The following is a 23,866-nucleotide window of genomic DNA, read 5'->3' on the forward strand; positions in this document are numbered from 1 at the left end:
TTTTTTTTTTTAAATGTACAGAATATTAAAGAATAAAAAAATATTAAAGACAGCCGGAAAATCAGTATCGTAGACCTGTTTGAAACTGAGCTTTTGGAGAGGAGGGGGGAGCAGGTACCCGATTTTAACAGGTACCCGCTCCCACTTCCATTCCGGTCGCTTTAGGCGATTGGAAGCGGAAGTTCTCCTTCCCCCTCTCTTCTGAAGTCTTCTGGGACACGACAGGTCCTAGAAGACTTAGGGACCAGTCACCGAGATCAGCGCTGCCCGAGCATGCGCAGCGGCCTCCTGGCTGTGAAGCCGCAAGAAGCTGTCGCAACCGGATGCCCATAGAGAAGATGCAGGCGCCGCTGAGGGAGGACTCGGGGAGAACGTGACTGGGGTGAGTGCACCGCTGGATCGTTGGATAGGTAAGTGTGTGTTTGTTAATATTCAGCAGCTACAGTTTTTGTAGCTGCTGACTTTTTTAATAAACAAAAAAAGAGACTGGAATTCCGCTTTAAGCAGTGCTCGGCCAGACACTGATAGAAGTCACAAGACTATTCAAACCCTTTGAAATTTTCCACATTTTGTCATGTTACAACCAAAACGATAAATGTATTTTATTGGGATTTTATGTGATAGACCAACACAAAAGTGGCACCTATTTGTGAAGTGGAAGGAAAATTATAATTAATTTTTTTTTTTTTTTTTTTTAACAAATATCTGAAAAGTATGGCGTGCATTTTTATTCAGCCCCCTTTACTCTGATACCCCTAACTAAAATCTAGTGGAACCAATTGCCTTCAGAGGTCACCTAATTAGTAAATGCAGTCCACCTTTTGTGTAATTAAATTTCTGTATAAATACAGCTGTTCTTTGAAGCCCTCAGAGGTGTTTTTGTTTTAGAGAACCTTTGTGAACAAACAACATCATGAAGGCCAAGAGAAACACACCAGACAGATCAGGGATAAAGTTGATTTTTGAAGTTTAACCACTTGCTTACTGGGCACTTAAACCCCCCTCAGTCCCAGACCAATTTTCAGCTTTCAGCGCTGATGCACTTTGAATGACAATTGCGCGGGCATACAACACTGTACCCAAATGAAATTTTTATCATTTTTTTCCCACAAATAGAGCTTTCTTTTGGTGGTATTTAGTTACAGCTCGGAGTTTTATTTTTTGCTAAACAAACAAAAAAAGATGCAAAAAAAAAAAAAAAAAAAATCATGTTTTAATAGTTTGTTATAAAATTTTGCAAACGGGTCATTTTTCGCCTTCATTGAAGTGCGCTGATTAGGCGGCACTGATGGCTGCATTGGTGGGCACTGATGGGCTGCATTGGTGGGCACTGATGGGCTGCATTGGTGGGCACTGATGGGCTGCATTGGTGGGCACTGATGGGCTGCATTGGTGGGCACTGATGGGCTGCATTGGTGGGCACTGATGGGCTGCACTGGTGGGCACTGATAGGCATAGTTAAGGCGGCACTAATAGGCACAGATAAGGCGGCACTGATGGGCAAAGATGGGCACAGATAAGATGGCATGGATGGGTGGCACGGATAAGTGGCACGGATGGGTGGCACGGATGGGCACTGATAGGTACCACTGATAGATGGGACTGATGGGCACTGATAGGTGGCACTGATAGGTGGCTCTGATAGGTGGCACTGCTGGGCACTGATGGGCGGCACTGCTGGGCACTGATGGGCGGCACTGCTGGGCACTGATGGGCGGCACTGGGTCGCAGCACCTTTGAGGCAGATTGTGGGCACTGTGGGTGGCACTGTTGGTGGCACTGCTGGATGGCACTGTGGGTGGCATTGTGGGTGGCACTGTAGGTGGCACTGTGGGCACTATGGGCACTGATGGGGGGCACTGATGGGGGGCACTTACTTTTATTCAGGATGGCACGGCGGTGGGCACTGGCAGGGGGCAGGTGGTCAGCTGTATTGCTGGCCGTGATCGGGACTGATGTCCCGATCACGGCCGCCGGTGATCGGCTTTTTTTTTCTCTCCTCGCGCTGTCAGCGCGAGGAGGAATAATAGCCGATTACCGGCTCCGTTCTATCACATGATCAGCTGTCATTGGCTGACAGCTGATCACGTGATAAGGGGTCGGGATCGACCCCTTGCACGGATCGGTGATCAGGCGAGTCTCACGGACTCGCCGATCACAGAGCGCGCCGCGCGCGCCCCTCAGGGGGCGCGCAGGCCGCTCGTATCCGGGACGACGTCAATAGACGTAGTCCCGGAAATGTAGGTCCGCGCTGATGCCGTCATTTGGCAATAGCGCGGATCTGTAGTGGTTAAAGCAGGATTAGGTTATAAAAAAATATCCCAAGCTTTGAACATCTCAAGGAGCATAATCTGAAAAGGGAAAAAGTATGGCACAACTGCAAACCTGCCAAGACATGGCCATCCACCTAAACTGACAGGTCGGGCAAGGAGAGCATTAAACATAGAAGCAGCCAAGAGGCCCATGGTAACTCTGGAGGAGCTGCAGAGATCCACAGCTCAGATGGGAGGGGGGGGTTCTACAAAGTATTGACTCAGGGGGGCTGAATACAAATACACGCCACGCTTTTCACATATTTATTTGTAAAAAAAAATTGAAAACCATTTATCATCTTCCTTCCACTTCATAATTATGTGCCACTTTGTGTTGGTGTATCACATAAAATCCCAATAAAATGGTTGTAACGTGACGAAATTTGGAAAATTTATGAATACTTTTTTTTTTTTTTGTAGGGCTGCAACTGATTATTTTCATAATCGATTAGCTGGCTGATTGTTTCGATTAATCGGTTAATAACCTTAGAAAAAGTGTGGTGTATAATTTAGTTAACACATAAAGTTTAAAAAAAAAAAAAAAAGGCAATTTCTTCTTAAATATCTCTATGCAATGATAAATATAAATAACCAACTATATGATTAGAGAGCAAAATCTCTTATTTACTCTGAGAATGTTGGAATCAGACAGGAATTATTATTATACATCTACACAGCTGTTTGTACAGCCGAACTCAGCCATAGTGATGCCAGGCAGTGTCATATGTGTGAAAACAAGGAATGTGACACAACTTGAATAGCAGGATGAGTTTCTATTCAGCCCACCTGGAATGTACGGAACTTCAAAGAGGATATGGCGCCGGCTTGTCTGCAAGAACAGAGGGACAGTTGGTGGGGCGTCCGAGATCAGGCCACGAGATAGCAATCCAGTCGGAGCAGTTGCAATTATGGGCAAACACTGCCCCCCAGAGGCCAAGTATGGCAGGACTGGTAGCCTGGGGGAGGAGACGCCCCAGAGACGCTGATTGGTCTATGGGAAAGAGTAGGATGGGCTATGGGGTGTGGTATGGCTGAAGTATGTTTGACAAAAAGGGTTGTGACCTGAGCTCTGCCCCTCTGTATTCCATCATGAGGTGTAGCGGCGAAGGTCAGATAAGTATGGCGTATATTATTATTGTATCAAATGAAAGACATTATGTGCTCTACAAACTATTACTACCTTGTCTCTTCCCATAGTTATCTAATTTATTAAACCCTACTAAGCACACTGATATAAAGTTACTTATGAAAACACACACATTGCTGCTAGTAAAACACTATCTTATTTATTCCCCATTAATTTAGGAAAGCTAACATAAAGTAATAAAAGGACATTACAATATCACGCAGCTTACATTCAGAACATACAATACAATAATATGAAAGATACTTATCACACGGTCCTCTGCGAGGCTTTGCTGCATCAGCTAGGCTCAGACCAGGACAGGGCCTTCACCATGAGGTTTAGGCCGGAGCCATCTCCCAAAATAGGCCGAGATCACCACATGGCAGGGTCTCACAGCAAACAGGAAAACATTGTCTGTGTGTGAGCCTTTTCATAGAAACGTACACACCCACTCGTAGCCACCCCCATTTGCCTTCCATCCAATAGATTTCGCCAAGAGGCATTCCTTCACATGTATGTCCATTCCTCAGGAAGCATGCTGTACTGTCTCTTACTCCCTTTGAAGCCTGCAACCACACACACATCACAGCAGGGGGGGGTCCGAGTCCAGCTATTGTTCTTCTGATTACAAAGCTTTCATGTGGTTCATTCATTTGAGGCTAAGTGGTTACCTCAAAAATAAACAGATAACATAAGTATTATATGAATTTAATCCAACATTTCCGCTTTGCGCCTGAAAGGCGCATACCACCCCTCTTCAGACACGGTTCCTATTAAACAGTCCATAACTGTCCTAACGTGTGAACCAGTACCTATGGAACAGTCCTTAGCTGTGTAATGTGTTGTGGTTTTCAACATGTGCTCCAGAAACCGCTCCCGTGGAACAGTCCATAATGGTCTTACCATATTGTGTTTTTCAACATGTGCAGAAACAGGTTCTATGGAGCAGTCCATAATTGTGTTACCGTGTGGTGCTTCCCAACACGTGCCGCTTTGCCACTGAGTGATACACCATCATCATTCTTCAGCGACAGCTTCCATGCCACCATTCTGGATCTTCGGTATCTTCAGGACGGCAATACGGGCAGGGGGTGTCCACTCACTCACCAGCACACATTCAGAGTAACAGATCAACCAGCTTTCAAATACCGAGTCTTGAGGAGGGCCTTTCTTGCCCATATTACTAGCCTACAATACCCATAGGTCACACTCTACCACAAACATAAATCAACTTATTACCATAATATATATACCTATATATGTATTACGCACCCTGCTCCCAACCTCCTATAACCTTTTACTGTAAATACGGGTCGGGATTAGGCAGGCTTGCTCGCAGCGGCGTTGCAGGGCTCTGACTTGGCAGCAACGTCTCCAATTTGTACACAGAGAGCTCACCGTCAAATCGTCCCTCAACTTGCATAGACAACTGGGAGACCCTTCTAGATAAATATCGCTTAACTACACATATAAGTTTACAACAATTACCAAACCCACACAATTCCACCCCTGTGCCTGGATTTCAGAGATCATGCCCATTGTACCATGCACCTCTACCTACGGTTAGGTTCAAGGAACCCTCTAGTCCCTTGACTAACACTACACCGGTATTCTTTAGGACAAAGAAACAAAAACTCGCCTATGTCCTAAATAATATCTGGGTGCCTTCCCAGCAATGACCTCTCCATCCAGAATACAGAGAGAAATAACCTCCCAACATTATTCGTTCATCCCCATGTATTGACCTGGCCTACAAAGGACATCATGGTCATGCTTCCGACAAAGGGAAATATCAACCTGCCTCCAGCGTTCATCTTCTCTGATCACATGTGTGATATAGCCTCAAATGCAACAAGATAGAGTCCCCAGTCAGTAAGCCCATTGATGCCACCAAATATACAGACCAAGTCTGCACTTCTGTATATGAGAACATACAGCATAACACCTTTCACAATCCAACTTAGTACCACCCATACAGGCATTCGACCACTATTTTGGATTAGTGTAAGCAACGTGTTTTGGCAAAATCTTACTGAGCGGTGACGCTAACTCATCAGGCCACTGCCCCTCATACAGAGACAGTACAATCAGCTTGATGTTGGCTGATATTTCCACCTGCCACAGAGTGCGCGCCAGAGCCAATGACAGGTTTCTGTCCTCCCTACCAACCTCTCAACATGGTTGACAGAATCCGGAGCCACTCTAACCTGAGTGTTTCTGTGACTTCATTGAATGTTATCAAGGATACCACCAATCTCCCGGGGTAACAAAGTCACGCTCCTTCTCTGAAGCTATGGCTGTGAGTTTGTTCCTCAGGAGGCTGATGTCCCCTCCATTAACAACACCCATCCCAGCTATTGTTCCCCCCCAATATAGTGCTGAATACAACCCTCCTCTTTCGGGTTACTCCTCAGCAATAAGCATCCTGCATGGACCTCATTCTCATCTTTGGGAGTAAGTCACTGGTACAATAACCGCACCTGATTCAGTGTATACTCAGCACATATAGGGTGATAGGTTTTTGTCAACCACCATGAGATGTTGCAGCACCATGTGGTGAAGTCCTACGGTACCCTGGTAGCCAGCGTTTGTTCCCTTTATTTTAACGGAGCATGCTCCTGTGTGTATTTACTGGCATTATCTGTGCAGGGTTTCAACCTCTCAGGTGAGACACCAACCGGGCGTATCTTCCTCATGTCTAGTTCTGGTGTCCCGCATGTCCTGTAACCAAAAGCTTCTCTCTAGGACCGCTAGGATTGAGACACCACCCCTACGAGGAAGTTTTCCCCCCATTGATGTGTCACCTGGCACCCTTTAGTCTGATCCACAGCTACCTTATTATGCATAAGCGCCAGTATGCCTCCTGGGTACCTGCACCATATTAACTCCGTTACACCAATACATGTAATACATTAAAACCTTTCTTCTTTCAATTCCTCCTTCCAACAAAAAAACACATATTTTAAATTTTCATGTTTTGACGGATTGGATGTGTCATAACTCTTCCCCAACCTCCAACCCATTGCACATGTATAAATAACATGTTTGCATTCATCAGGAGAGACTTCAGCAAAAATATTTCACAAGTTCTCTTGCTAGGCACAGTCTTTCAGATTCCGCATTAGCACCAAATTGTCCATACCAAAAAAAAACAAGCATAATCTGAATCTTTCAAGTTTTTCCTTTTTTCCTCTCCTGATGTTTATCAGAACAAATTTGTGGTATGGTGTGGCACAGACAAACTGCCAACCAGATGATCATCTGTCATCCATCTTCCAGAAGCCTCTCCAATTCTCGCTCCACTTGGATTCTGGAAGTGAAAAACAAGAGCAGTATCAAATTCTTATCCACAATATCTGCTCGCTTATCATGTTTACTTATAGTTCCCTCCTTGGAGCCCAGGACCTCAGTATTCCTGGCTTCTGCAACTCTGACCAAACTATCCAAACAACCATGACCTCTTTAGGCTACACCCACTGTAAAATGGATCCCCATGGTATGATCAAAAAACGTTTAAAACTGAACGTCAGTGTTGCTTCTCAAAAACTTCAAATTTTACAAACTAAAAAAAACAATGCATCTATCTGTATCTTTACGATGTATGCACTACCCCTTTTCAGGTGACTGGTTCTAACTGAGGGCATTGTCAATTCCCCCCCTTTCAGGTGGATTAGACCTACTACTTTTCCACCTGAATAAAAATATAACTAACATAGAGGACTAAACCAATATCAACAAAAAAAATTTTTAGAAGAAAAAAAATAAAAAAATAAAAAAAAAATAAAAAAAAAAAAATTAAAAAAAAAAATGTAAAAAACTTAAAAAAATCTGGCCATGATCACACAAACAACATGACAAGACAACCATCATACGACAAGACAACCATCATACAACAATGACAAACACTCAACTTTTAGTTGACAACATCCATGGACTTTTCTCCTGCAAAGAGTGCTTATTCCAATCTGAAATACAATTAGTTAATGGGGAAAACGAAAACCAAAACAAAGCATATGTATCATCACAACATTTTAGCTTCATTTGTAACTCTTTTTAGTACTATTTATTTTTCATTGTTTGCAAACAATTACTAACTAATGAGCTCATGGTACCATGTGATAATCGATTATGCATTTACAATAACCTAACCCATGTTCATATATTTTACCACTGTTGTTCTCACTTTGACAGACCTGCAAACAAATGCAAATGTTAGTATCTAAAGCCATTTAACTTCTTTCATGGTCTGTGGAAAAAAACAAAAAGACAGTGATTACACACAATTATCATGACAATTGACTTTTTAAGTCCCCAAAGCCTTTCCCATTAATGCAATATAGTTGCCATACCTTTCTATACTACGCAGTGGTATTGGAAATCTTTGCCATATTACCCAAGAAAAATGTCAATGCCATTTGTGTCCAATTACATACAAGCCAAAATGGTAGATTAGCCCAGGGCGCAAATATTGGAATGTTCATCCAGTCTTGTTGCTGGCTGTGCTTAGGGTGTGAACTGTCATTCCTTATCTTTCCTTCAGAACTGTGTAATCTGTCCTGGCTGCTATCTTTCATATCAGGCCTTTGAGTTACCCTGTCCCTGCCCTGGGTGGGGGTTTTCATTGTAGGTACTTGTATTTCTGGGGTTTCCTGTTCAATGCTAGCAATTTTAAGGACTTTATGAAATCTATGTCTATTCCATTTACTATGTCTGAACTTTCTCTGCCTTCCTGTACCTCTGCTTATTACGGACACATCTGCCTTTGACCCATACTCCCTTTCCCTGGACTCTTGACAGAAGTCTCTGAGAATATTGACAAAATTTTGGTAGGATCTAGCATTCCTCAGAGCCATTCTAGTGGGATAGCTTACATAACACTTATTGGCCATTGAGTATATGAAACTTGCATCATCCTCCAATAAGTCAGGACAGTTGAACACTTTCATATACAATGCAAGATACTCACTGCAGAACAAAATTGGGTCATCTCCTCTCCTAAATTTCATTCGTTGCAAATCACTCATACCATTATCACGACTGTCCACAATACGCTGCAACTCTTTCCTCCGCACCTCTGCAACTGCTACGTTATCATTAACTTGTGCCGATAACTGACCTACCAAAGGTCCTGGTAGCCATGCTTTCAGAAGAGAGCATGCATCCTCATTACTCAAATGGAATTTAACCACTAGAGCTTCAAATTTATTGGACAGACTCATTGGTGATTCCAGGGCATTAAATTCACCCAACATCTGGCACAAAGTAAGTCTCTCTTGGATTGTAATCAAACTCTCATTCTGCCTTGAAGCTATAGGTGCCATAGCAGACTGTGTTTCATCACGGCCCTTCTCCTCATTGATCGTGCAGATATCGGCCAATTGGCATGTTCCTTTGTGCTCATTGAGCGATACCATAACTTTCTCTGTAGTAAGAAGCTGGGAGCGTACATTTGCTAATTCTCTTTCTAAAGACATAACCAACTCCTCCATCTCTGACAATTTCATTCGCAATGACTCTACAACTTTGCTCTTCATATTACAGTCCATCCTGTAACTGTGGATCTGTTCTTGTAGTTCACCGTTTCTCTCTGACAAATCTCTTGCTTTTGCCTGCAATTCATCCATCTCATCACTGGAGGCTGTTGCAATCTTTAGAAGGTTTTCCCTGACTTCCGCTATGTCCTCACTCAGATGCCTCCTCTCTACTTCCCACTTCCCCCCCATTTGCTCAGATATAACTTTAATTCTGAGCAAAACTGCAATTTCATTAGCCAACTTTTCTTTCTTAACTTTTTTTAGCTGTTTGCCCGATACTTTGCTATTATGTTGCTGACACTGAGATAATAGAGTCTTATACTGGCTTTCAAGAGTTTCATCTGCACATGAATGGTAACTGGCAGAGGCATACTTTTTAACATATGTATACACAAGTTCCATTTCACAACCATACAATCCACACAATACACACTTCTATTTGCACTAACGTACCAACACTGCATTGAGTACTAAATCAAACTCAATTATCGTTAGCTCTTACAACTCACACAAAACAAAAACAAATCGCTCTTCTAGCATTCTCTATTCTTAATTCGTTGCCACTTTTACCTGATATCATTCAAAACCATTCAATTTTGCCTATCCATAGTACAGATTTACCACACTTAATGTGGCATTATCAGCTGCCTTGTATCCGAGCACTTCTGTCCTGTAAGTTCTATGCAGCTTTTAGGATTGCCACATGTTATCTGGGGTGCCAAATGAAAGACATTGCTGCCAAGTCAGAGCCCTGCAACGCCGCTGCGAGCAAGCCTGCCTAATCCCGACCCGTAGTTACAGTAAAAGGTTATAGGAGGTTGGGAGCGGGGTGCGTAATACATATATATGTATACATATTATGGTAATAAGTTGATTTATGTTTGCGGTAGAATGTGACCTACGGGTATTGTAGGCTAGTAAAGGCCCTCCTCAAGACTCTGGGTCTGAAAGCTGGGTGATATGTCGCTCTGAATGGGTGCTGGTGAATGGTGAATGAATGGGCACCCCTTGCCTGTACTGCCATCCTGAAGATACCCAAGATGCAGAATGGTGACATGGAAGCTGTCGCTGAAGAATGGTGGAGATGTGTCACTCAGTGGCAAAGCGGCACGTGTTGGGAAACATCACGTGGTGAAACAATTATGGACTGCTCCATAGGACCTGTTTCTGCACACGTTGAAAACACAACGTGGTAAGACACTTGTGTACTGTTCCATAAGAGATGTCTCTGGAGCGCTCGTTGGAAACAACCACACGTTACACAAGCTAAGGACTGTGCCACAGGTACTGGTTCGGAAGCACATGTTGGGGAACCACACACGTTAAGACAGTTATGGACTGTTCAAAAGGAGCCGTGTCTGAAGAAGGGTGGTATGCGCCGTGTTTAGGCGCAAAGCGGCATATGTTGGAATCAGACAGGAATTATTATTATACATCTACACAGCTGTTTGTACAGCCGAACTCAGCCATAGTGATGCCAGGCAGTGTCATATGTGTGAAAACAAGGAATGTGACACAACTTGAATAGCAGGATGAGTTTCTATTCAGCCCACCTGGAATGTACGGAACTTCAAAGAGGATATGGCGCCGGCTTGTCTGCAAGAACAGAGGGACAGTTGGTGGGGCGTCCGAGATCAGGCCACGAGATAGCAATCCAGTCGGAGCAGTTGCAATTATGGGCAAACACTGCCCCCCAGAGGCCAAGTATGGCAGGACTGGTAGCCTGGGGGAGGAGACGCCCCAGAGACGCTGATTGGTCTATGGGAAAGAGTAGGATGGGCTATGGGGTGTGGTATGGCTGAAGTATGTTTGACAAAAAGGGTTGTGACCTGAGCTCTGCCCCTCTGTATTCCATCAGAAGACCCAGTCACGAGGATCGATAAGTATAAGGCTTAGATTGCACTGTGATTGTATGCTATGTATTATTGTAACTTCTATTAATACCTTATGCACGCTGTATTATTCCCTTGGGAAATAAATAAGATTTAATTGACCTTAGACCGTGTATTGATTTCATAGCCAAGGGTGGTAGTAATTCTGATATTACCAATAACCTGTGCTTAGCATATTGATTGATAGCTAAACTATAGGGACTAAACAAAGGAATACGTAACTGATAATAACAGCACTAGACTAAATTGATCAGTTACTTCAGAGAATAACAGACAGAAGAGATATACTGTATAAACTATTAGAAGAGAGAGATACTGTATATATTAGGTGAGATACTGTGTATACTATTAGAAGAGAGAGATACTGTATATATTAGAAGAGATGTGCTGTATATACTATTAGAAGAGAGATGCTGTATATACTATTAGAAGAGAGATATACTGTATATACTATTAGAAGAGAGAGATGCTATTAGAGATATACTGTATATGAGAGATACGGTATATACTATTAGAAGACAGATACTGTATATACTATTAGAAGACAGATGCTGTATATACTATTGGAAGACAGATGCTGTATATACTATTGGAAGACAGATGCTGTATATACTATTGGAAGACAGATGCTGTATATACTATTAGCAAGTGAAAATTTCAAACAGCATTCTTTCATTCAGCGAATGTACAAAGATTTTTCATATGAATATTCTCATCTGAAAATTGATCCATGTGGCCAGCATAAGGCTCGGTACACACCTATGCAGTTTGCTTTTGATCTGTTATTACAGTCCTTTTTGCTGTGCGTTAAGTACAAGGTAAAAAACTGCCTTTAGAACCACTCACTTCCTGCCCAGGACTACATGTCCCATGAGGCATTGCTCCTCACACATTCACAAGTTCTCAGGCACTCACTGACATGTATGGATGATGTACTGAGCTGTATGTGTGTTGCGCTGAATTTACTGATTTTTCAACAAATAATGCATTCTGTATGCAGGCAAACGAATCGGCTGGCAGATTAATCGATTCATTTCATAATTGATTAGTTGTTTCAGCCCTAGTATTTGGCAATTTATATTAGAGCTGCAACTAATGATTAATTTGTCTGTCGACTAATCTATCGATTATTTTTTCGATTAGTCAACGACTATCCGATTATTTTTTATTATTGTATTTTTTTTATGAATCTAGTGTTTTTTTTTTTTGATTAGCTAATTAATCCTTTGGATAACATTGCAGAGTATGGGTCTGGCAGAGTATGGGTCTGGCAGAGTATGGGTCTGGCAGAGTATGGGTCTGGCAGAGTATGGGTCTGGCAGAGTATGGGTCTGGCAGAGTATGGGTCTGGCAGAGTATGGGTCTGGCAGAGTATGGGTCTGGCAGAGTATGGGTCTGGCAGAGTATGGGTCTGGCAGAGTATGGGTCTGGCAGAGTATGGGTCTGGCAGAGTATGGGTCTGGCAGAGTATGGGTCTGGGTATGGAGGGATGGCTGCTTTCATCCGACCTCTCCCCTCCACTGCACAGATCAGTACAGAGAGGGGAGAGAGAAACTAGCGCCATATCATGACGCCGGTTTGTTTACAAGTGATCGCTCCGTTGGAGTGATCACATTGTAAACGCCTGGGTGTAGAAAGATGGCCGCCACTTCGGAGCTAGGCCGAAGCTAAGCCGAGCGCGGCATGTGCCGATCCGAGCGGGGTGACCCGTTTGGATCACAGATCGGTGACGATCCGTTGCACCCCTAGGGACCGCGACATGGAGGGGGAGAAGAGAGGGGGACGGTGGCACGGAGGGGGAGAAGAGAGGGGGACGGCAGCACGGAGGACAGCGGTAGATACTAAGGACTGTGACGCATCGACGCCCTGCACGCACGTCGACGTATTTTTGTAGTCGACGTAATCGATTACGTCGACACGTCGTGGCAGCTCTAATTTATATTTACTAAAATAATTGCATTTCTGTGTACTGTGGGAGACCAGATATAGTGAATGCAGGGTCCGGGGTTTAGTAATACTTGAAATAGGCCATCATCTCCCTCAGGCCGGCCTTTGATGCAATATTTCTGGCAGAAATGATGTAATTCTAATGAAACCACAAGTGGTGTCATGACGCGTCACTTTTTGTCTGTCCTTGGATATAGATAGAATGTTTGTTTTTGTGAGATGTGCAAACCTTTTCAGTATAAATGGCAACTAACCGGCATTGTGGACTGGTTTACTATTAAAAGAAATACATTTCTATGTCCACTTTAGGCATTTTGCTACTTTACTGATTAACCGAGGTATATTGTTTCTATTTTATTTTTTTATTTTTTTTGCTCTAAGGAAATGACTGCTTGTTTTATTTTTATATATAAATATATATATATATATATATATATATATATATATATATATATATATATATATATATATATATATATATATAATATATATATACATACACACAACGTTTTCATATGACTGGCTTTACCTGTGCCCTTGTGTTTAGCAGTGATGAGATTAATGAGTGCTTTGGAGATCTCTGTCCTGGTTTTCCAGGCACTGTATTATTTGTGTTCACATGTGTGTTACAACACAAACAAGTTGGAGGAACTCGATGACATGGAGCAGCGTGACTTTCACCTGCTGTCATAGTATGCTGGAGCATCATGTTGTGTGCTGGCTCATGTTTTCCAGTACAGATTTCTTCTGCACTCTCTCCTACTTTTCCACTTGTCCATGCCCTCTACCTCCCTTTTTTCTCCTTTTGACCCTGAGTCTTGGCTGCTCTCCCTTAGCTGGCTGTCTGTGTTTGTTTCCTACAGGCTGGCACCAGCATTCCTGCCCAGGAGGAGGATGAGGCGGTCAGCATATGCCCGGTGAGAGGAGTCCCACACCCCCCAGACTCTGACCAACAAGTCATGCCTGTACCAGGGCGAGCTCCTATATTACTGGACTGGAGAATGGACTCTGAATGTGGGCACCACGGGTAAAGACTGGATTGGACATGTTCAGTGGGCTTCACAGATGAGAGCAAACTTTGTCAATGATCTCCAGAAAGGAAAGACTTGAATACTGGCATTACAAACACGCACACCAAAAACCTGTACTAGGTTGGGCCAAGAGGTCATAGACATCTGCTATCCATACATATGTGGACAAGGTCACTGCCATCAGAAGACGTTGGAAGATTGGCACCGTTTGATTGTCCTGCTCTATCACCAACAAAGTCCGAACCCATCTGTCTGTTGAAGTCAAAATCTTAGTTTGTGGATATTGCCGAATGGCTATGGTATTGTCTCTCTTTGTTTATTTTTTTTTCTGAAGAAGCTACAAAGCCATTGATCAACAAAGTGCTGCCCTTACACCTTATTTATAATTTGTCTTCTCCTTTGGTGAACCCTGGTGGTTACATCCAGTTTATTCTTCTCCCACACCATGAGCTCCCTGTTGCCTTTTGACAGCGTGCTGTGTAATCTCCTGGGCCTGTCTGTTACACTCTGGTTCACCCTTCTCCTGGTCTTCATCATCGTCCCTGCCATCTTTGGGGTCTCATTCGGCATCCGCCGGCTGTACATGAAAACCTTGCTTCGAATTTTCACGGTAAGTTGTCCTTTTATTGATTTTTTTTTTTCATGTTAAATAGAAGGCTGTGCAGCCTGTTGTGTCTCAGCTGTGGAGCTGTTTTTCCAGCATGCCCTGCCAGCCTGTGGCTAACACTCAAAGCTTCATTAAAGCAGAGGGCCTCAAGCTATCTACAGCTGATCTGTGTAACCACTTCCAGTGCTGCTGGGAAAACAATCCACTTAGCTTTATTTTCCATGCACGATGAGTTAACTATATTGTCTATCGTCTGGGGAGCCATCACTCACAGCATTTTGGTTGTTGTCTACCATTGCATTAGGGACAGGCGTATAGGCTGCAGCAGACGGCATACCTTGTCATTTGATGAATGCATGTCAGAAAGCAGCTTACATTTAGTTAGAAAAGCCATAAAATGTATATTGCATGTATTAATGTGCTCCTTTTTCTCTTTGGCAGTGGGCATATGGAGATATAAATAGTTAAAAGAAATTTAAACTGGCTTTCTGAATGGAGTAATGTATAACAACTCATCAGCTAAGATCTTACCATAGTTTTGGAAGCCTGACTTTCTAAACTTCTCTAAGATTAAATCGGATCACTTGCTTTTGGCTGTTGTAACCATGTTATGCCATTTGCATTCTTCATCACTATTTGTTTTGTCTTGCTAAATAGGCTGCCACTATTGCTGCCCCCTTCTTCTGAAAACGTTAGTTCCCTCTTGCCTTGTTGGTCTAGTGGCTTTAGTCACCTTTAAAAGAAAAGTACATCCAAAGCTTGTTTGGCTGTACTTTTTCTGTATATCACAGGAGTGCAGTTCGTTCTGTGCTCCTATGACCCATTTTCAGCAGATAATGGGCTGACCTCACAGAGCTGGTTCAGGCTTGAGCAGGATTGTGACAGTGAATTCTGGATTCGCCCACATGCCTGGGCCGGCACCTGGCTCAAGCTCTCAGCGAGCCACTCCTGCGCCCTCCACAGCCCAGTGCTCAGGGGGGAGGGGTGGCAAAGCAGAGAGCTGGTGTCTGATAGTCACCAGCTCTCTGCTCAAGGAGCCCTAAGAACCGAGTAATCTGTGGTGTTTGATCGCTCGGTTCTCAGTGTTAGAGCTGGTGGGGGACCGATGCTGCATGCAGCTAGGTAAGTATGATTCTGCAAAAAAAACAGCATACTTTTCTTTTAAGCTTGCCATAGATGGATCAAATCATGGCCAGTTCAGCAAGCACCAGCCAACATTCGACCCATATGTGGCCAGGCTGTTTGTAGTGGCTATAGCTGCTAGCAGTAATCAGTGTGTTTTACCGGCCGGGAAGGCTACCCGCAACCCTGGAGATCGCTTCTATAGTAGCGCTGACTACTACAGTGATTGATCAAGTATGAGATATGTATACTTACATTGATCCAAGCTGCATTGAAAATCATACCAAGACCGAAAATTCCGGATGCACTTAGCCAAAAACCGAAATGGACAGTTAAAAAAAAATAAAAAATAAAAATATATAAAATTGTATTCAACTTTTTAATTAATCGTTTTTAACACAGAAGTGCTTCTGTGTTAAAAAAATTGCAGGAAAAGCTCAAGAGACATGCAACCCTTTAAATTCTATGTATGTCTTCACACTGGTTCGTTGCGCTTCCGTTGCTCCATTTTTGGGGCACATTTGGTCAGTTACAAAACTGCACCAGAAACGCACCTTTTGAAATGTATTAAAATTGTGGCAAAATCGCATGTTTTTCAGTGGCCATTATCGGCAACTTTTTTCTATTTTTGGCAGCCAATGTATTGGTGCATCACTAATTTATAAAGTGCCAACAGTTTTTATGTCACGATATAAAAAGGGACAGTACAGTAACAATACAATTCAATACAAGAGGATTGGTAGGGCCCTGCTCACCAAAGCTTATTATCCACTAGGAACATTTTGTTTTCTTTAAGAATGTTAAAGGAATTGCTTGTATTACAAATGTCTTTTATGTCATTGGGCCTATAGCAATTATCAGACATAATTATAGAATGAGAATCATTAGTGTGCTATCCTTTCCGGGAACCTATATGTTGCCTAACCAGTTCATCTGGAATGCTCCACAGTTTAAATGTTTTGGGAAACACTTAAAACTGTTCAGAGTCCTGGCATGCCATGAATGCTATTACAATTACTAGTGTTGGCTCTTAACTGAAAGGATAAGTTCACCTTTTAATAACATGTTACACCCATATTTAGGGTGTAACATGTTATTAAATCACTTGTCACCACCTCAACCTGATCCTCAGTTGTGACAGCAGGCAGAGGGTCTTCTCTCCGCACTCGCTGTCACAGTTCATGGCAGGAGCCTGGCTGCTCAAAGCGGCAGATTACCGCAATTTGTTGAGTGACATTGCGGAGGTGGTAGTTCGCACTAGAACCCGCAATCTTTTTCCATGTTTCCCACACCACGTTCAAACATACTGCAATTGTGATCTGCGCTGAGTGTTAATGGCACCCCAAATGCAGCCCACAAGCACAGTGCATTTGCCTGCCTACAAAAGTACCATGCGATCCGGTTGCAGTGCGTTTCCATAATTCAACCAGCGGGTTAGAGGGGGAAAAAAAAAGATCTGATTACCCCACCCACACATTTGATGTGGATAGGGGATTCCCTCCTGCTGTGTCATATTCTGACAGCCGGGATCCCTGCAATCACAATACAATGATCAGTGTTGCTAGCTGTAGCTGGTGGCACTGATCGCATGGGCAAAAAACCTGACTGGCTGGTTGTACACAAGTTGATCGATAGGTCTTAACATCTACAAAATGCAGATAGAGATCTACAATTATGTTTCCTATATAGATTTCAGTGTATACAGTTCACCTACAGTATTTTATTTTCCTTGTCAAGAGTTGCAGTTTTATTACAACCCTTCTGGTATAGGTGGACATAACATTACCTTAGTGTGACTGTGCTGGGAAGGCTGGTTTCGAATTGTTACCCCTTCTCAGATCCTTTTACTAAGGAGTGTCTGCACAAAAAGGTTACAGTGCAGATGTCGTAAGCATTTTCACTAGGATAATGAATGATACTAATATTGTTTGTAATATGATTATCACCTATGATTGCCAGCTTCATTTAGTAGTCATCATGTGGAATTTTTCTGTAATACCTCAATAAAAACAAAACAAAAAAGAACCATCATGGCACTAGATGAAGCCGGCAGGCAGCCGAGACGCTCGTGTAACATTGCTGGATCGAGATGTGGTGTAGTGGGTAGCACTCTCGTCGGTCACTGGTTCGTATCCCAACCACGACACTATCTGCCTGGAATTTGCATGTTCTCCCTGTGCCTGAGTGGGTTTCCTCCGGGGACTCCAGTTTCCTCCCACACTCCAAAGACATGCAGATAGGTTAAAGTGGTTGTAAACCCTTACAACCAACTTTGACCTACAGGTAAGCCTAGATTAAGGCTTACCTGTAGGTCCAAGAAATATCTCTTAAACCTATACGGTTTAGGAGATATTTGCCGAAAGACCGGCACCGCTGTCTACGGCGCACGCGCGGGAGTGACGTCATCGCGGGTTCACCGAATGACAGCGGCGGAGCAGCGAGACCCACCGAGAAGATGGATGCGCCAGACTACAGGGGACAGCAGTGACAGCGAGACCCACGAGAAGATAGATGCGCCGGACTACAGGGGACAGCGGTGACTTCGCTGGCTCCTGTGTCAGGTAAGTGACACATAATGGACTACTATGCGATGCATAGTAGTCCATTATGCTTTACCTTTGCAGGGAATGAAAGAGGAAGTAAACCCATCAGGGTTTACTTCCTCTTTAATTGGCTTCTGTCCAAAAATTGGCCCTAGTATATGAATGGGGACCTTGGTTTGTGGGCTCCTTGAGGGTAGGGACTAATGTGAGTGTGCACTTTGGAGTTTGGAGTTTGAACTGGATGGACTGGTGTCTTTATTCAACCTTACTAATTATGTAACTATGAGATGGAGCTCAGGAAACTATTAGGGGGGCTGCTGCACACAGAATGTTTTTTTACCTTAATGCATACAATGTATTAAGATAAAAAAACCTTCTGACTTTAGAACCACTTAAAGCCATCTGCATGTTAAATTTCTTATACATAAATCCATCAGGCTCCTCTGAAAAGCTATCCGTGATCAGAATGCTTTTCAGAATCTGTAAAGAGGCAATGTGACATCTCCTCACCACCTGTTTTAACACCATTTTGCAGAACAAACATTTCCCAACCTCTTGCATTGCAGTCAGTTGTGAGGCACTTGCAATGCTTCCCCTTTCGCTTGAATGTGTCACGTTTTTCAGATTTGCCACACATCGATCACAACTTTTTGGACAATTTTTGTCATGCAGCTTAAGGGGGTGCTGATAACGGAGCTCAGTTTCATGTTGTTAATGCCACACAATCAATAGTCTGAACCAGGCCTTGTGGTGTCATGGCCTTTGCTTTGCTTAGTTTTTTTTAACCCTAACTCTTTTTTTTTTTTTTTAATCCATGACATTGTATTTTCATGTAAGTACCCTTTAAGATTGACTGTATGTATGCTTATGTCATCTATTAAGATCTTCTACAAACGTTTATGCCCTTTTTATATATTGTACATTTGCTATATGATGTATAACACATTTGTATCTTCTGCAGTGGGCGACCTTGCGGATTGAGAGAGGCGTGAAGGAAAACAGTCATGCCCTGTACAGACCTTTATCAAATGGTATGCATGTTTTAAGAACTACAGTGTGTGTGTGTGTGTGTGTGTGTGTGTATGTATATTCCTGCTTCATCTTTTTATTAGGCTCCCCATGTTGCAATTTGACAAGTTTCTATAAAATTTTATAGAAATCTGTGTGCGGACAAATCAATTTATAAAATATGGATGAGATTTTGAAATAGTGATTGGAAAGGCTGTAAATGTTTTCATTAGATCATCTTTAGGCATTTTGCGCTAAAGAAAAGTGCCTAAAAAGCTCCAGAAAAATGCTCCCTTTAGAATTTATGAATTTGTTCACACTGGGGCGGTGCGCTTTCGTTGCGATGTAAAAAGTCCTACTTGCGGCATTTTTGGAGCATGTTTGGGGAGTAAAAAAAATAAATAAAAAAAAAGCCCCAAAATTCCTCCTTCCGATTGAAATGAATGGTAAACGTAAAAAAAACGCTTCAAAAACACCCCCGTTAAGTGTTTTTGGTGCAGATTTTGGTCGCATGTCCTTTTTAAAAACCAAACCACAAACCAGGGTGGATAAAAATCAATGATTTTTAAAAAGAATCAGATCATTTTTTTTTTTTTTTTTTTTATCAAATTTAATTTAATAAAATGCTTTTGGAGTAAAAAAAAATCTATCTAAAGATGTTTTCTATTTAGGATACAATAATAATTTAGTTTATTCAGATGAAATGGAGCTTAGTTATGTAGCATGAGGCTGTATATTCTGCAATGGTTACATTTTTGGTAAACTCAGTCAATGAATCCAAGCTCTGCAAGCTGAGGTGACATGCACTGCATTGATGCATTCACACAATTTCACAGTAACCATGAGATAAAACAAAATTCAGGAATATTCCTTTATCCCATTGTTTTGCTAATCTATGTACATTGCAAACTGTATGAATGAATCTGTTTTACTAACCTGACAGCTGATTATTTAAATAGGAAACCTTCATTTTGTTTGCAAATATAAAAGATTCTAACTACCAGCAAGAATTAGTCCTTACATTTAAAGAGCACTTGTCATTTCAGATCCATCATGGCAGCGCCTGGCATCCACTCACCCGCTGCTGCCACGCCCCTCTCACCAGCTGTCCCACTAAAGTGAATGGGACTGTTAGTGAGTCAACAGCGGGTCATAGGAGGAGCTGCTGCGAGACAGAGATGACAGGTGCTCTTTAAAAATTATGATTTAAATCAAGTCTTTTTACTAGTGATTTAAATTGACTTGATTTAAATCAAATCCTTCCTGCCACAAACGCTGCAAAAGCACAGTAAAAATGCTCCATTAACACATAGTACATTGTATCCTGTCCTGTTCACATTATGGCATTAGAGTAATGTGTATGTTACCCCACGCTTTACTGACGCACAAGTTAAATGCATTTATTCTGAAGCTCACTTCAACACGCTTTCTGACAGCCGTGCATTGCAGAATGAATGGCGCCACATTGTGGTAAAGCGCTGGTAGTACGATTATGCACCTAAAACCTTCCATCTAGGACCTAACAGTATATGTCTCTTGCTGCCAATAAAACCCACATGCTCTGTGGCACATAATTAACTGCTAGAGCCTAAAATCTATATTCATCTGTACACCCCTGCTACTGTCCTGCTCATATCAGCTCTCTATTGTTCTTGTCAGCTTCTCCCACCATGTCTTCTGGTCTCTTATTAGTTTTCTCTCCTTTTCCCTTTGTCAGCACTTCAGTTTCACACAAGGTTATTTCTTTTTCTTTACAGGGATTATTGCTAAAGGGAGCACATCCCTAGAGAAAGGAATATGTGAGATGCGAGGAAGTGGGCACTCACACGATGGTCCAGAGTTCGAGCTGTCAGATATATTCTACTTTTGTCGGCAGGGCATGGAGAGTATCATGGACGATGAGGTGACCAAGCGCTTCTCCGCAGAGGAGCTGGAGACGTGGAACCTTCTGAGCAGAACCAACTACAACTTCCAGCATATCAGTTTGCGGCTCACTGTGCTGTGGGGGCTGGGCATGTTGGTTCGCTACACCTTTCTAATGCCACTCAGGTATAGCACAGATCATTGCAACGTCTCGCTTTGGCTTATAGGGTGTGTGTGTGTCTGTGTATGTATGTATATGTGTGTGTGTGTGTGTATATATATATATATATATATATATATATATATATATATATATATATATATATATATATATATATATATATATATATATATATATATATATATAAAAAAATAACTGTGTGTCTCTCTCTCTCTCTCTCTCTCTGCATAGGATTGCTTTGGCTATCACAGGGGTCAGCCTTCTGGTGTTTGGAACATCTGTAGTAGGATACCTACCAAATGGCTGGTTAGTGTCCTTCCATGTTTTTATAATTGCTCTTTATGGTGCTCAGCTGTGCATACTGGAATGAACACGATTTAAAATAAATGTTCCATTTTTCATGAACAAAATCTCTTATGGGAAAATCATGGTGTGCCTCAGCCAGGTGTGTGTGCAATTTTGAAACTTTATTCACTTGTTCGGCTAATCTTCCTCTTCTCTAGAATATATCTGCTAAAGTCTAAAGCAGTGATGCTCAACCTTTTGAAGAGCAAAGGCCACTTACATAATTTGTTAACCAGTCACGGGCCACAATGAACTAGGTGGTTTACCCCCCCCCCCCCCCACAAAAAACAAGTCCTTACTGTCTTGAGCCCCTGATATGGCTGCTTACACACTCATGTGCTGCGGTTTACCCGCACTGAGGGTGCAGACCAGTGTACCTGTGACTTTCCTTTTTTTAGATGCACTCTGCCATACACTTTTATTACTTCTGGCAGGTCTGGTGCACTTTCTGCAAGCGCACCAAAACTCCTGCATTCAGTGACAGTGAAATTAGCCTAATAAGACCTTTTTTTTGTATAAGTTCTAATATGCCCAGTGCAAAAGTGCAGTGTATGTGATGTTCAATATATTGACCCTTTTCCACTTTCAGCCTTTGCTGGCTTTGCTCTCCAGGCTGTTAGAAAGGTCCCAGGCATAGTGCACTTGGTATATCTCTGCCTGGTACAGGACTAGTACGGCACTACAGAGCTTATCAGCTTATGCGGCCGCCTGCTTTCTCCGCTTCTGGCTCAATGCATTCTGATGCTCTTAGATGGCAGGTTGGCAACTAGTTGATCGCGATCTGGGCTTGCCAACCTGCCATCCCAGAGCGAAGGAATGCACGTCCCAGTTTTGAGGTCACAGGCCACATCTGAGAGCTCAGTGGGCCACGGATTCAACACCCCTGGTGTAAGCAAAGAACTAGTGAAAAACTGAGCTTCTATTTTATTTTAAGAAATTTTCCAGCTCTGCTCCTGCTATAAGTCGGCTTGTTATAGTGATGGGTATAGTAAAAAAGATCTAATTTATTCGATTTCCATAGTAGCTTCTTTATCTTTGCATAGAAAGGAGGTAAATATATTCCACAGATGTATTTGATGTAGTCAACCAGCCATCAGCATTCTGAACGATACAGTAATATTATGCACCATTTAGTGATGAGTTGTCTGTTAATTGTCATATTTATTACTTTTTCAGGTTTAAGGAGTTCCTCAGTAAACATGTACATCTAATGTGTTACCGAATCTGTGTGCGTGCCCTCACAGCAATCATAACTTATCATGGCAGGTAGGCTAATTTCACTCATCTAGGGCGCTTTTCCATCTGATAAACTCTGTTTTTAGTATGACTTGTGATTTATACTGTAAAATCTGTTTTATTACCCTGTAAAACTCTTTCAAAGCCCTGTCCCAGTGGTACTGCTGGGACAGGACCTGCCCTGCTAGAATTGCCAAATTCCCCCCGACAATCCTGCATGCTTTAGGGGATGCTCTGACCTAGGTGTCATGAAACATGTATATTGGTGGACATGCCCCATAGTTAAAGTGGTTGTAAACCCTTACAACCAACTTTGACCTACAGGTAAGCCTATATTAAGGCTTACCTGTAGGTCCAAGAAATATCTCCTAAACCTACAGGCACCGCTGTCTATGGCGCATGTACTGTAGACAGCGGCGCGCAGGTGCACTGAGCGCGCCGCGGTCAATGACGATATGCCGCGAGTGGCGGCTCCCGTGCGCATGCGTGGGAGTGACGTCATCGCGGCTTCGCCGAATGACAGCGGCGGAGCGGCGAGACCCACCGAGAAGATGGATGCTCCGGACTACAGGGGGACAGCGGTGACTTCATTGGCTCCTGTGTCAGGTAAGTGACACATAGTAGACTACAATGCGATGCATAGTAGTCCATTATGCTTTACCTTTGCAGGGAATGAAAGAGGAAGTAAACTCATCAGAGTTTACTTCCTCTTTAAACGGCTGTAGATATAGATATATAACATGGTCAGTTCGGTCTTACACCTCAGTCTGTGCGAGGATCCTTAGGAGGTGCTCAAGACACTTTAGTGACCTACGTATTCTCAGCCATGAAACAGACGATTGCAAAAGTGTGGAAAATGCAGACCATCTGCTTCAACAAAGTGAAAAGTTGGGTGCATGGTACGCTGGCGAATGAAAAACTGACGCCAATAATAAACGACACAGGGAGCCTCCACGATGTAGATGGATTGCCCCCCCCCCCCTTCCCTTTTTATCTTTTACCCTACTTTTACATTTTCTCATTTGTCTCCTATGACTCTCTCCCCTTCAGATTGCCTTTTTGTCAATGCGTACTAGCTATACCTATGTTTGGTCTTGTGGATGACTGCTTTGTGGCACT

At 42.8% G+C, this 23,866-nt stretch overlaps 1 protein-coding gene across 1 annotated transcript in view; it reads left to right on the forward strand.

Annotated features, from left to right (window-relative positions):
• GPAT4 (glycerol-3-phosphate acyltransferase 4) overlaps positions 1 to 23,866 on the forward strand; it is a 54,785-nt gene that overhangs the window by 8,001 nt on the left and 22,918 nt on the right. Inside the window, exons 2-6 of the mRNA XM_077469892.1 lie at positions 13,675 to 14,452; positions 19,076 to 19,145; positions 20,880 to 21,171; positions 21,398 to 21,472; positions 22,688 to 22,777. Of these exons, the coding sequence (XP_077326018.1) occupies positions 14,288 to 14,452; positions 19,076 to 19,145; positions 20,880 to 21,171; positions 21,398 to 21,472; positions 22,688 to 22,777 (692 nt within the window). The 5' untranslated portion in view covers positions 13,675 to 14,287. The remainder of the gene's footprint in view (positions 1 to 13,674; positions 14,453 to 19,075; positions 19,146 to 20,879; positions 21,172 to 21,397; positions 21,473 to 22,687; positions 22,778 to 23,866) is intronic.

The sequence above is a fragment of the Lithobates pipiens genome, unplaced genomic scaffold (assembly GCF_037356315.1).
Source record: "Lithobates pipiens isolate NorthernLeopardFrog02 unplaced genomic scaffold, aLitPip1_a1.2 Scaffold_8, whole genome shotgun sequence".
Lineage (NCBI taxonomy): Eukaryota > Metazoa > Chordata > Amphibia > Anura > Ranidae > Lithobates > Lithobates pipiens.